At 53.4% G+C, this 14069-nt stretch overlaps 1 protein-coding gene across 7 annotated transcripts in view; it reads left to right on the top strand.

Annotated features, from left to right (window-relative positions):
- The window catches only part of MYT1 (myelin transcription factor 1), a 115226-nt gene that overhangs the window by 66555 nt on the left and 34602 nt on the right, over window positions 1–14069 (top strand). For all 7 annotated transcript variants that reach the window (XM_003904455.5, XM_031656913.1, XM_031656914.1 and 4 more), the window contains 5 exons: window positions 1471–1525; window positions 2498–2528; window positions 9963–10025; window positions 10420–10667; window positions 12437–13282. In XM_003904455.5, coding sequence (XP_003904504.2) covers window positions 1471–1525; window positions 2498–2528; window positions 9963–10025; window positions 10420–10667; window positions 12437–13282 — 1243 coding nt within the window. The remainder of the gene's footprint in view (window positions 1–1470; window positions 1526–2497; window positions 2529–9962; window positions 10026–10419; window positions 10668–12436; window positions 13283–14069) is intronic.

The raw sequence follows: 14069 nt of genomic DNA, 5'->3' as shown, positions 1-14069 counted from the left end.
TGCCTCCCTTCCTTTCTTTTTTTTTTTTTTTTTTTTGAGACGGAGTCTCGCTGTGCTCTAGGCTGGAGTGTGTGCAGTGGCCGATCTCAGCTCATTGCAGCCCGCCTCCCTGGTTTTAAGCCATTCTCCTGCCTTCAGCCTCCCCGAGAGCTGGGACCACAGGCGCCTCACCACCAGCCCGCTAGTTTTTTTTTTTGTATTTTTTAGTAGAGACGGAGCCAATTGCATAGCTGTGATGGTCTCAACCCCACCCTGATCCTACTCGCCTCGGCCTCCCAAAGTGCTGGGATTACAGGCTTGAGCCACCGCGCCCGGCCTCTCCCTTCCTTTCTTCTCCTATTTCTTTCCACTCCCCTGCTTTCCCTTTGACTGCCTCACGCATAGAGCCCTGGCAGCTCTGGTATCTGTGACCTGGGACAGGAGGTGTGGATTTGCTGCCTCCCCTTCCTGACCGCAGGTGGTGGTGGTGGAGCCCAGCACTCTCCTCTTGGGCCTCCTGGGATGGAGCATCCCCTGTCCAGCTAGAGGTGCCCTCCCTGGCCTGGCGCGGCTCCCTGGGAAGGGACGTTTTGTATAGCATGGAGTGGGTGGGACTTACCTGCCTGCCCAGATTTGTCATGGGTGACACAGGACGAGGATTCTGTGTGTGACCCTCGCCCCCCTCGCTGCCCCGGCATGTCCTTTCTGTGATTGTCACCCTCCTGGGGGCTCCTCCATGACTCCCTCGCAGGACAATGCTGTGGGCAGCGTCCCCATGGAGGCTGGTCAGATTCAGGGATCACAGGTGGGGAGGGACACCGATGGGCTCAGGCAAGGCAGCCAGGCCCTTGAGGCCCAGAGAACATATGGGCTGGGGCCGCTCCAGGTTGCCTGTTTCTCACGGAATGACCCTGGTGCGTGAGGGCATTAAAGCCTCTGCTGTAGTGGGAAGAAAAGGCCCATGGGAAGCTGTGCTCTAGGGACACGTTGGGGTCAGAAGCCATTGGATGACCCGGCACTGCCGCTGGTGGCCGTGTCTGTGGTGAGCGATCTGCCCTGATGCCTTGGCACCTGCCTGGCCAGGTGAGCAGTGGGTGCTGCTCTGTGTCGGGCCAGGAGACCCTCATGGATAAAACACGGACACTCATCAGGCTTCAGTGGAGCAGGGCCCACGTCTCAGCACTTGGTGGCAGGTGCAAATCCGGGGGCAGTGGGAGGGCACGGTGCACTGTACCCTCCTTGCCAAGGGCGGCGACATACTGATGGGACACTTCCAAGTCTCGTAGAAGGTCCTTTCTCCACACCCTCCCACCTGCTGCTCCTGGCCCCAGGCCTTTCCTGTCTTGTGAGCCCATCCTTGTTGTTCTGTGCCCAAAATCACCTTTGCTGTCAAAGCTTGAGCCAGAAAATGGACAGACCATTCCTGATGGTTCTATACTCCAGAGGCACTGGCTGGGTTTTCTTGTTAACCTCATGGCTTTTTGCTTGCAGATGAGCTTAGAAAATGAAGACAAGCGAGCTCGCACCCGATCCAAGGCCCTGCGAGGTGAGTGCTGCCCTTACCTCCTCCAGGGCCGTAAATGCCACTTTCCTCCGCGGTCTTCCTCGGGAGCACAAACCCGTAACCACACGTGTGCAGAGACGCCTGGGGACCTCAGGCCTCTTCAGCCTCGTTCATCCTCAGGGCTGCTGCGCTTTGAAGCTGGCATCTCAGAGGGCTGCTGAGGGGCCTTTGGCCCGGATGAACCTGCCTTGAGGGCAGAAATGTAGAGGCAGACTCAGCTCCATGGCGTGGGAGTAGCAAGGCTCAGTTATGAGACCATTGTTTGGAAATGAGAGGCCACCAGCCTTCCACCAGCAGCCCCTTCCTTCCCAGGAGATCAGTCTTGGTGCTGATGGGGAATAGGAGGTTGTTGGGTTGAACTGGAAGTGCAGTGGGAGGAGAGGGGGCCAAGGCCTTGCTCACTCTGCTAGGATCTGAGCCCCAGCCCCTGGCCAGACTTACCTCCCTGATCTGTGCGGGAGCTTCCTCTTGTGCCCAAGCATCTCAGGTGTTCCTGCCTTGGTCAGAGCCCCGTGCACCTTTGCAGCCGCCACTGAAGGACCAGCCACTTGGTCCAGTTGTTCTCTTCTCTGTCCAGCTTGATCTGGTGGTTTGTGTTTCTTGCCAAAAACTGACTTCTATCTGCAATTAGAGAAAGAGACGCCATCCCTGGCCCTGAGTCCCAGAGAGCCTGTGTGAGGTGGAGCGTCTGTCCCACTCTGCAAAACTGCTCAGGGGAGCTTCTGGGGCGAGCACCGGGCTGGAGGGAGCAGCTCACTCTGTTGACCTTGGAGGACTCTCTGGGAGGTCAGGAAAGGGTGAGGGCCCTGGGAAAACTGCTCAGGTCTCACTGAGATTGCCTCCACTTGTCCTTGGCAAACCTCTCGGCTGTTTAACTTAGTTTATGCTGTTAGGGCAGTGAGTCTTTAAAATCACAATTCTCACATGTTTTCCCTGTTTCTCTCTTTTTCCCAGGACCCCCCGAGACCACAGCTGCAGACCTCAGGTAAGGAAGTCTTCCTGTTAGCACCAAGCATCGTCTATGTGCCTGTGACCCTGGAGATATCCTAAATGTCCCAAACGGGGTCTTCTTGGATTGACCAACACCCCGGTGAGCCCCTGCTTTCCCTAAGGAGACTGCCTTTCTCCTGGCCACGTGTCCAGCTGTCTTGGCCCCATCTCTGTCCGTTCTCACCTCTGTCCTGCCCCCATCATGTGGTGTCCCAGCATCATGGCGAGGACATGAATGTGCTCACACCTGGTCACCGAGAGGACCTGGACTGTCACTGGGTCCCCCAAACCAAAAACGAGCCGCTCTCTTAGCGGACTCTCACAAGAGCTTCCGTGTCAGATGGTTGGAGGCCCAGCTTGGGAATGAGATGAGAGAAGGGGATCTTCTACGTCCCGAGTCTTCCATTGGCTCGGGATGCAAACAGCAGTTCTGTGTGCTGATGACCTGGCTGGCTGAGCTCTGTGACCGTTTTCTTCCTGCTTCTTAGGGATACAGATTCCCAGGGCAGGGAGCATCTTATTGTCCAGCAAACCATTGAAGAGTGGATGCCAATCAGGAAAACAAGAGGACTGCAGAGTTCACTTTGTAAACCTTTGGCAGAGGTGGGATGGGAAGACAGTGTCCCTCCTCTGCTTGAGGCCCCATAACTTGGAGATGAACGGGGCAGGGCTACGGGAGGGAGTTGGGGTGCTGCAAGCCCCAGGCTCTGCACCAGTCACACATCACAGTCTTGATCTCTGGGAAGGTCATGGAAGCACTGCCTTGTGATGTTATTATCCTGTTTGTGAAGTGCGGAAACTGAGACTCAGGGGTTAAGCCTCCTCTAAGGCGCTGAATCACATGCACTACCTGCTGGAAGCCCCGCCCTGGGTAACAGGTGGGAGGGGTGGGGTGGAACCTCAGCCAAACCAGATCGTGTGCCAGCACTTCCGGTCAGGTGTCCTCAGCAACCCACCGGGTGCTCCCCAGAACACAGTCCCCCGAAGCACAGGGGCCGGCTCCCTGGAAGGGAGACACTGTCTGCTTGGCCAGCCTGCTGAGGAAGCAGTGATTGCAATGGCCAGATGCTCAGAGGGGCCCCGAGAAAAGGGAAGAGGAGGTGCCACGTGGCAGTCACCCGGGGACACGGTGGAGACAAAGATGGAGGATAGTCCCAGGCGAGGACACAGGAGTAGAGGAAATTCCAGGCTTTTTGGTAACAGATGGAGTGTGGAGGAAGTTGAAAAGGCAAATACAAATGGCTGGGTGCTCTCTTGTAGATTTGAAACAGCGGAAGAAAAAATGACTCTCCAATAGATTTGTTTGTTTTGGAACGTTCTGAGAGGACCTGTCCAGCCTAAGTGAGGGGTTCTGTGAGCATTTGGATTTTGACACCCTCGTCACTAGCCTTGAGGTCTAACCTACATGCTTGGTAAGAGTAAGACCCTTGATCTTTTTAATGGAGAGACTCGGGGAAAACATGTTGACGTCTCGTGTTCCAACAGCAATTTCTTCACCAATTCTTCATTGCTGACAAGTGATGCTTAGAGTAAAATCGAAAAAAGATTATGTTCCAAGGAATCCCATACACTCTGCACAGAAGGTACCATGCATTCCTGGGTTCTCAAACATCTGTTGGCCACACGCCCCACGTGGGCACGCCTGTGGCTCGTGCTGGCTGACTGTGTGCCCCAGCCATAGTGGGAGCGTTTACACCACAGAAATGGGCTGATGATGTCTCCCCCTCCCAAAGACCTGTTTACCAGCACACCCTGGGCTCTGACTGGACGAGCAGATGAGACCTCTGTTCTGGTGGGGCCCACACTGTGGGTACCAGAACAGGAAGCATGACCCACAGAGAACACGCACCGTTGTGGGCTGTGAGAGGAGCACCACGTCCTGTGTGCAGACCATGGCACTGGATGAACTCACGGACACAGAGCCACCTGTGGGGAACCCCTGCGTGCAGGACTTTCTCTGTGGATGAGGGACTTAGCACCCCATTGACTCAGAACTTCACAGCCTGCAGTGCCCCTAACCCCAGCTCGTCTCCCCACCAGCTCAGGCAGAGCTCCCGGGAAGACACTCCATTGGTTGTTTACCAGGTGAACTGAGGAGAGGTTGGACTGGGCTCAAGTTGGACCCTGAGCTGCTGTTTCCGACCTTGGAGCCCACTGGGAGTTTCCGTGTGCCCTGAATTTAACACTCTGAGTGCCTGAGCGAAGAAGCAGTTTGATGACTTTTCCTCTCACCCCAGTGGAAGAACAGATGACATTTCAGCTTGTATTTTTGCCTGGGTCCATCTGTTGTCACATGGCCTCAGACTGGCTCTGCTGGAGGCGAAGACTAGGGAAGATTAGGGTTGGGGTTAGCATCTTTGAGACAGCAAGTCGCCAACAACCCAGAGTTCAGGACCATCTCCACGTTCAGAGAGAGAACACATCTGTAGCTCACCCTCCCTCTTCTGGAGCCTTGCTCCTTGAGCCACTGGCCAACTCCCATCCAGATGACAGGAGGGAGTGGGGGATCTTCTACCTGCCCCAGGAGAGGGAGGGAAGGCAGGGAAGGCAGTGTCTTCAAAGGCTGTAGCTGAAGCACGGGGCTCCAGGCTGGGATTCGGCTCCTCTCCCGACTTGTCTTCTTTGAGGCCTACTTTTCAAGTTTCGGTCCCTCAGAGCTCTCATGAAGGATGCCAGCCGAGGGGTGACTGTGAGCCACACCCTCTTCCCAGCCTCACGTGCGTCCTTTCCTCGCACCAGCCCTAGTCAGAGCTGAGGAGTCAAGGCTGGGGAATTCCCTCCTCCCAGAGAAAAGAGGCTCAGGAGTCCTGGAGCCCTGGCCGTCTTCCTCTCCCTACAGCTCTGGCCCTGAGCACCCAGAGGGCATCAGTAAATAAGAGCTGGGTGTGCTTGCAGGTGAACTGCAGGGCTGGCATCTGCTGGCATGGCACCCTTGGAGGCCCTGGCTGGGTCTCTTGTCCCCTCGGCTGTGGGGTGGGGAACAGGCATCTAAGGGGTTTCCAGCTTCCTGCCCCGGAGTGGCCTTGTCGGCTCCACGCACTTGGCTCACAGCCCTGTCTCACAGCCTCTGAGCTGGGGCGGGAAGGTGCGGGCCCACCTTTCTGGGGACCGGGACTCTTCGGAGCTGTGGGTGATGTGTTCGGGGCGGTTCGGTCCCCACAGCGGCTGTCACCTAATTACCTGATTAACTCAGTGATTTCATCGACTGACTGGGACCTTAGCTTCGAGTCCCCAGTAACAAGGAGCTTTTTGTGAAAAGTCTCGAAGCTAGTTCTCCGAAGAGTGAAAGCAAGTGTGGGCCTGGATTTTAGAAGAGACTAGGGGCAGGGAGAGGTGGGTGGCAGCAGCAGCAACTCCCTCAGTTTGGAAAGGGAACCCGCAGTAAGTGTGGCGTGCCCTCCCTCTCTCCCTCTTCCTCCCTCTTCCCCTCCTTTCCCGCCTGGGTTCCTTCTTCCCTCCTCCCTCCTTCCTTCCCTCCCTTTCTGTCTTCTTTTTAACACACTGAAAGCACCACCCTTGAAGGCTGCAGAGAACGTCCCATGAGCACTCCCCCACCTCATGGCTGCTGTTGAGTTGGGTGATAGGGTGAGGTCTGGATTCTACTGACAGTTCTCCCTGAGGTGGTCGGGGAGGGTAGCCTGCAAGGCCATTGGGCCCCACAGTTGTCTGCAGTCAGGCCTGTGGTCAGTCGAATTAGAAACGATCAGAGGTGTCTGGATAGAGGCTGGGGATGGTGTTCTTTTCTCTGGGTCCCAGGTGTGGGGGTGTCAGCCCTTTCCTTCCTCCCTTCACAGGCTCTGGAAGATGTGCTTGGGTTTTGGAAAGAGCTCAGACTCACAATGTCAATCCTGTTAAAAACAAGGTCTTCCGATGCAAAAATCCTCAATAAAATACTGGCAAACCGAATCCAGCAGCACATCAAAAAGCTTATCCACCATGATCAAGTGGGCTTCATCTCTGGGATGCAAGGCTGGTTCAGTATACACAAATCAATAAATGTAATCCAGCATATAAACAGAACCAAAGACAAAAACCACATGATTATCTCAATAGATGCAGAAAAGGCCTTTGACAAAATTCAACAGCCCTTCATGCTAAAAACTCTCAATAAATTCGGTATTGATGGAACGTATCTCAAAATAATGAGAGCTATTTATGACAAACCCACAGCCAATATCATACTGAATAGGCAAAAACTAGAAGCATTCCCTTTGAAAACTGGCACAAGACAGGGATGCCCTCTCTCACCACTCCTATGCAATATAGTGTTGGAAGTTCTGGCTAGGGCAATCAGGCAAGAGAAAGAAATAAAGAGTATTCAGGTAGGAGAAGAAGAAGTCAAATTGTCCCTGTTTGCAGAGGATATGATTATATACTTAGAAAACCCCATTGTCTCAGCCCAAAATCTCCTTAAGCTGATGAGCAACTTCAACAAAGTCTCAGGATACAAAATCAATGTGCAAAAATCACAAGCAATCTTATACACCAGTAACAGACAAACAGAGAGCCAAATTATGAATGAACTTCCATTCACAATTGCTTCAAAGAGAATAAAATACCTAGGAATCTAACTTACAAGGGATGTAAGGACCTCTTTGAGGAGAACTACCAACCATTGCTCAGTGAAATAAAAGAGGACGCAAACAAATGGAAGAACATACCATGCTCATGGATAGGAAGAATTAATATCATGCAAATGGCCATACTGCCCAAGGTAATTTATAGATTCAGTGCCATCCCCATCAAACTACCAAGTGTTTTCTTCACAGAATTGGAAAAAACTGCTTTAAAGTTCATATGGAACCAAAAAAGAGCCCGCATTGCCAAGACAATCGTAAGCCAAAAGAACAAAACTGGAGGCATCACGCTACCTGACTTCAAACTATACTACAAGGCTACAGTAACCAAAACAGCATGGTACTGGTACCAAAACAGAGATATAGACCAATGGAACAGAACAGAGCCCTCAGAAATAATACCACACATCTACAGCCATCTGATCTTTGACAAACCTGACAAAAACGAGAAATGGGGAAAAGGTTCCCTATTTAATAAATAGTGCTGGGAAAATTGGCTAGCCATAAGCAGAAAGGTGAAACTGGATCCTTTCCTTACTCCTTATGCAAAAATTAATTCAAGGTGGATTAGAGACTTAAATGTTAGACCTAATACCATAAAAACCCTAGAAGAAAACCTAGATAATACCATTCAGGACATAGGCATGGGCAAGGACTTCATGTTTAAAACACCAAAAGCAATGGCAACAAAAGCCAAAATTGACAAATGGGATCTAATTAAACTAAAGAGCTTCTGCACAGCAAAAGAAACTACCATCAGAGTGAACAGGCAACCTACAGAATGGGAGAACATTTTTGCAATCTACTCATCTGACAAAAGGCTAATATCCAGAACCTATAAAGAACTCAATCAAATTTACAAGAAAAAAACAAACAACCCCATCAAAAAGTGGGCAAAGGATATGAACAGACATTTCTCAAAAGAAGACATGCATACAGCCAACAGAAACATGAAAAAATGCTCATCATCACTGGCCATCAGAGAAATGCAAATCAAAACCACAATGAGATACCATCTCACACCAGTTAGAATGGCAATCATTAAAAAGTCAGGAAACAGCAGGTGCTGGAGAGGATGTGGAGAAATAGGAACACTTTTACACTGTTGGTGGGATTGTAAACTAGTTCAACCATTGTGGAAAACAGTATGGCGATTCCTCAAGGATCTAGAACTAGAAGTACCATATGACCCAGCCATCCCATTACTGAGTATATACCCAAAGGATTATAAATCATGCTGCTATAAAGACACATGCACACGTATGTTTATTGTGGCACTATTCACAATAGCAAAGACTTGGAATCAACCCAAATGTCCATCAGTGACAGATTGGATTAAGAAAATGTGGCACATATACACCATGGAATACTATGCAGCCATAAAAAAGGATGAGTTCATGTCCTTTCTAGGGACATGGGTGCAGCTGGAAACCATCATTCTCAGCAAACTATTGGAAGAACAGAAAACCAAACACCACATGTTCACACTCATAGGTGGGAACTGAACAATGAGATCACTTGGACATGGGAAGGGGAACATCATACACTGGGGCATATTATGGGGAGTGAGGGGAGGGATGGCATTGGGAGTTATAACTGATGTAAAGGACGAGTTGATGGGTGCTGACGAGTTGATGGGTGCAGCACACCAACATGGCACATGTATACATATGTAACCTACACATGTACCTTAGAACTTAAAGTATAATGTGTATATATATATATATATATATATATAAAATAACAAAAACAAAACAAAACAAAACAAAACAGGTCTTCCCGTCTTGGCCAGGAAAGCCTCTGTCTTCCCGCAAGGAGCGCAGGCCTGCCCCTCCCACTTGCCTTAGGCGACTTGGCGCAGGCATCTGGGTCTTACAATGGCTGCTCCTTGTAGTCCTTGAGCCGTGGATGCATCCGACAGCCCGCAAGAGCCTGATATGTGGTGAACTCTGGCCTCACACTCCACACCGGCCCCTTTGGCCCCGAGGCTGCTGTGGGAGCTGTGGTCCTGCTGCCACGGTGGTTGGCATAGTCAGTACTCATGCTCAGAAGTTTCCAGAGCTTCCTGCTGGTTTGGTTATATCGGGAGACAGATGATGGTTAAGGAAGAGGAACTCCTGGGTGTCCTGCCTTGTGCTTGCCAACCCTGGGGTGAGAGATGCAGGAGGGTCAGTATCACCCCCTCCCCAAACTACCCTTCTTAGCCCGAGTCTTCCACTAAGGCAGACCCTGTCAGCTCCTGGTTCATTGGCCCTCCTGGCTTCTTTTCCCTGCGTGGAAGCTGGGACTCACACCAGCTACAGGCACTGGTGGAATCTTCACCACCGCCTTCGGCTTGGGCCACAGATTCCTTTCTGCCTGTCAGACCTGGCTCAGTTTGCTGGGGCACGAAGGTCACAGCTGGCAGGGAATGCAGAGACTGTTGCCGCCGATGGCCATAGGTCTTATAGCATTAGTGATGGACACAGCGAATGCCAACTTCTGTGCTTTGGACTTGGGCCCTCTTTAGAGAGGGGTACTGTGTTCAGGGCACCTCAGAGTATCTTGTGTCCAAGCTCCTGGAAACCTGGTGGCAGCTGGTGGAATGCCTGCTGTAGGGAGCCGTCTGGGAGACTCTGGTGTTGGAAGTCTTGCTCTTACGTATAAACAGTCTTTAATTGAACACTTGTAAAACTGTAACGAGCCATTCATTTATTTGAATGGGGTGAGTTATTAATTTTCAGCAAACTGCAAGCAGCCGTTCTGAGATGAATCGTTTGGAGAGAGTCTGCTCCCCAGGGTGAAGGTCTGCGATGGGCCCTGAGGTCTGAACCCATCGCCTGATGTGACCTCGCCTTTTTCTTTCCCCTCAGCTGCCCCACCCCGGGATGCACTGGCTCAGGACACGTCCGGGGCAAGTACTCCAGGCACCGAAGGTAAGAGGACCCTTGGATCTCACAGAGCTTCCTGGGAAGCAGATTTGGAGGCCCCCCACCGCCCGCCCAACTCTGTTCTAGGCCCTTTTGCAGATGGAGAACTTTCCATCTTTTTCCACGGCTCCTGAGGCCAGGCTGCTGACCCTTCTGCGAGGCAGCGACCTCCCACTCTAGCCTGGAGGCCCGCGTGGCCATGGGCAAGCCCTGTGGGGAAAGACAGACCATCTGACTTCCCAGCACTGCACGGTGGTTTTCTTGTCTGGGTCCCCTGCAAGAACTGGATGAGTCTGTGGGGGAGGGAGGGAGGGAGGACCCTCGGGAGGGGCGCATGGGGTGGCTGAGGCCTCTCGTGGCCCTAGCCTGGCCCTCTCCACTGCCTACTCCTCCTTCCCAGTTTACAGAGCTGCCCCCTGGCCAAGAAGAGGAAGCTGGAGGGCGTTGAGGCTGAGCACCTGGTGTCCAAGAGGAAGTCGCACCCCCTGAAGCTGGCTCTGGACGAGGGCTATGGTGTGGACAGCGACGGCAGTGAGGACACCGAGGTGAAGGACGCCTCTGTTTCGGATGAATCGGAAGGAACTCTGGAGGGGGCAGAGGCTGAGACGTCAGGACAGGAGGAGATTCATCGCCCCGAGCCAGCTGAAGGTGCTTTGTCGCTCTTTCTTCCCCGAATAAAGGGTGCTTAGTGTGGCCCTGGAGAATTGCAGCCTGTGAGCGGGGAGGGGCTCACTCTGAGCGAGAGAAAGCTCTTCCTGAGAACAAGGCATGTCTTGTCCCAACATGTGCTGGGCTTCCTGGGAGAGAGGTCTGCCCATGGTGTTTATGGGGCCTGTGGTGTGTTTGTGTGTGAACACTGTGTGTGTAGGAGGGAGGCAGGGCAGACACAGACACGCGGCTGGTGTGTGTGTGTGTGTGTGTGCAGTTGTAGCATGTTTCGGCAGGTGTCTGCATGTATATGAGAGACAGACAAGGCTATGTCTCTGTCTGTACGTGGGGAAGGGAGGGTCTTAGACTGGCCCTCTGGGAGACCTGCCTGGGGGCATGGGTGAGAGGTCTGCTTTCCCCTGAGGCACTCACAGGCAGATGCAGAGGAAACACCTCAGGTTGAGTTCAGGTGATTGAGGACCAGGTGGGGCCTCTGAAAATGGGGTGCCCGGGGAAGCCAAGACGGGAAGGAGGAAAGCAGATGAGTCCCCCATTTCCTTGGGGGGTCTACCAGGACTGCCATGTTGGGGCACCGAGCCCTTGGCGGAAGTGGGTGAAGCAGGTGCTTTGGCCCCTGGGTTCCAGAGGGAGGGGTCTGTACCCCTGAGAGCCCTGGCAGATCTGTAGAGAACTGGGGTCAGACGAGGCCCAAGGTCCGCTCCCCCTGCCATCCCCACCACCCACCCAACACTCCCCAAGCTTCTGCAATGGGGAAGGGTCTGAGATGGATTTTAGAAGCAAAGCCAGAGAGGGTCCTCAACCCCAGCTCCCTAGGGGGGCCCTGGAGTGAGTGCGCTGCCCCGAGGAATCAACATAGTCCTAGACCGCAGGGAGAAGAGACACAGATTTTCCTGCTTTCTTATCAAGAAGGGCATCTGGAGTTGAGGCATCATCCTGGGCTTGGACTTTCCCCTCCGAAGTGGGTGGATGGCAGGGCCTCTTCCTACCACTGTGGGACGTGCTGGCCCAGGCGTCCTTGCTGACAACCCTACGGGGCCTGCGTGTGGGGAGCACCTACCATATCTTAGTTTTGTTTTGTTTTTGTTTCGAGAGAGTCTCACTCTGTTGCCCAGGCTGGAGTGCAGGGGCACAATCTTGATTTACTGCAATCTCCTCCTCCCGGGTTCAAGGAATAGCTGGGACTATAGGCGTGCACCACCATGCCCAGCTCATTTTTGTATTTTTAGTAGAGACAAGGTTTCGCCATTTTGGCCAGGCTGGTCTTGAACTCCTGACCTCAGGTGATCCGCCTACCTCGGCCTCCCCAAGTGCTGGGATTACAGGCGTGAGCCACCACGCCCATTCTTATTTACTGCTTTTCAATTATGAAACAATTATTATTTTTTAAAATCTGACTTGCTGCTTAAGCTCCATTGTATACAGTGCAGGTTGATCTGATTCGGAAAGTAAACGTGATGAGAGAGGAACATTAAGGAAAACTATCCAAGTAATTCTTAGTTTAGAAAATACATCAGTGGCCCATGACCTGCCTCCTGAAATATGTTCACCGTGATTTCTGGATTCAGGCAGAAGGGTTGACAGAAAGTCCATACCGAATCCCCACTTCGGGAGTTTCGTGTTTCCGCTTGGCTCCCGTGTAAAGAGTGAGTGGTAGGTCAGGTGGAGGGGTGGTGGGTGTGTTGGGGACTGGAGACCTGGAGTCTTCCCACATGCTCTCTGGCCCCCACGTTGATTTTGATTTTGTGCAGGAAGGAGCCCCATCAAGTCCCATTTTGGATCCAACCCCCCTGGCTCCTCCAAGGGCAGCTATAGCAGTTACCAGGGAATCATCGCCACTTCTCTGCTGAACTTGGGTCAAATTGCTGAAGAGACTCTGGCGGCCAAGCCAGGCCCTGGCGTCGTGCACCTGCTTCAGGAGGCCACAGAGGGAGCCGCCAGCGAGGAGGGTGAAAAGGGCCTCTTCATCCAGCCAGAGGATGCCGAGGAGGTCGTAGAAGTCACCACCGAACGCTGCCAGGACCTGTGTCCCCAGTCCCTGGAGGATGCAGCCAGTGAGGAGTCCAGCAAGCAGAAAGGCATCCTGAGTCACGAAGAGGAGGATGAGGAGGAGGAGGAGGAGGAGGAAGAGGAGGAGGAAGAGGATGAAGAAGAGGAAGAGGAAGAGGACGAGGAAGAGGAGGAGGAAGAGGACGAGGAGGAGGAGGAGGAGGAGGAGGAAGAGGCAGCTCCTGATGTGATCTTTCAGGAGGATACCTCTCACACCTCTGCCCAGAAGGCACCTGAGCTCCAGGGCCCAGAACCACCCAGTCCCAAGCCGGAGTACTCTGTCATTGTGGAGGTCCGCTCGGATGATGACAAGGACGAGGACACCCACTCCCAGAAGTCAACAGTCACTGACGAGTCGGAGATGCACGACATGATGACCCGGGGAAACCTGGGCCTCCTGGAGCAGGCCATTGCCCTGAAGGCGGAACAGGTGCGCACGGTCTGTGAGCCGGGCTGCCCGCCTGCCGAGCAGAGCCAGCTGGGCCTGGGAGAGCCAGGGAAGGCAGCAAAGGCCCTGGACACTGTTCGGAAGAGCTACTACAGTAAAGGTAGGGGTCAGGGGTGGCCTGGCCCTGCAGACTCATCCTCTCACCCCTGCCCCAGTGTACAAATGCAGGCTGAGAGCCCTTCTAGGACAGGAGGCTGGGAGATGGCAGAAAAGTAGACAAAAGGACAGATACATGACACAGACTGTGGTCAGATACCGAGCAGATGGGTTCCCACACTGCTTTACAGAGCAATCGTAGAGCACAGACGTGTGAGAAAGAACCAGGTGGGAGAGAGGAGGTGGGAGGGACAGTGACCCACCCACAGTGACTGGTCACAGCAGCATCTGGGATCCGGAGAGGGTGGGGACTGTCCTGTCCCTTCCACCCCAACTCACACTTGTGGCAGGGATTGTGCTATGACAGAACCCGCTGTTTCCTACAGCCATGCTGGGTCATCCTGATCCTCTCGTGGGGTGGAGCCCAGCAGGCAGAGGTGAGGGGTGCCCTTCTCCTCAGAGGAAGCAGCCTGCCGCTGGCTCTGCATCTGCTCTGGATTTGGCTCTCAAGTGTGCAGGGTATAGGGGAGGCATCCCCTGACCGCACTGAGTGGCTGATGTTGAGGTGAGGACAGACAAGGAGGGCTGCTTGGAGGGGCTTGGGACTGGGCTGACATGGTTGGGGAGCAGCTGGGAGCCTGGAGTGCTGAGGTCTGAGGACGAATCCTGAGTGAACGGTTGCGGCCTCCACTGTTACTGGGGTGTCAGGGTCTGGACAGCAGGCTGGCTCTGCTCTGCTGACTGCCCATCTCAGATTCCTCCTTGGAACAGGGGCCTGGGGAGCAGGGCTG

The sequence above is a fragment of the Papio anubis genome, chromosome 16, assembly GCF_008728515.1.
Source record: "Papio anubis isolate 15944 chromosome 16, Panubis1.0, whole genome shotgun sequence".
Lineage (NCBI taxonomy): Eukaryota > Metazoa > Chordata > Mammalia > Primates > Cercopithecidae > Papio > Papio anubis.
The sequence above is the reverse complement of the archived record's forward strand: the minus strand, read 5'-3'. Positions and strand labels throughout refer to the sequence as shown.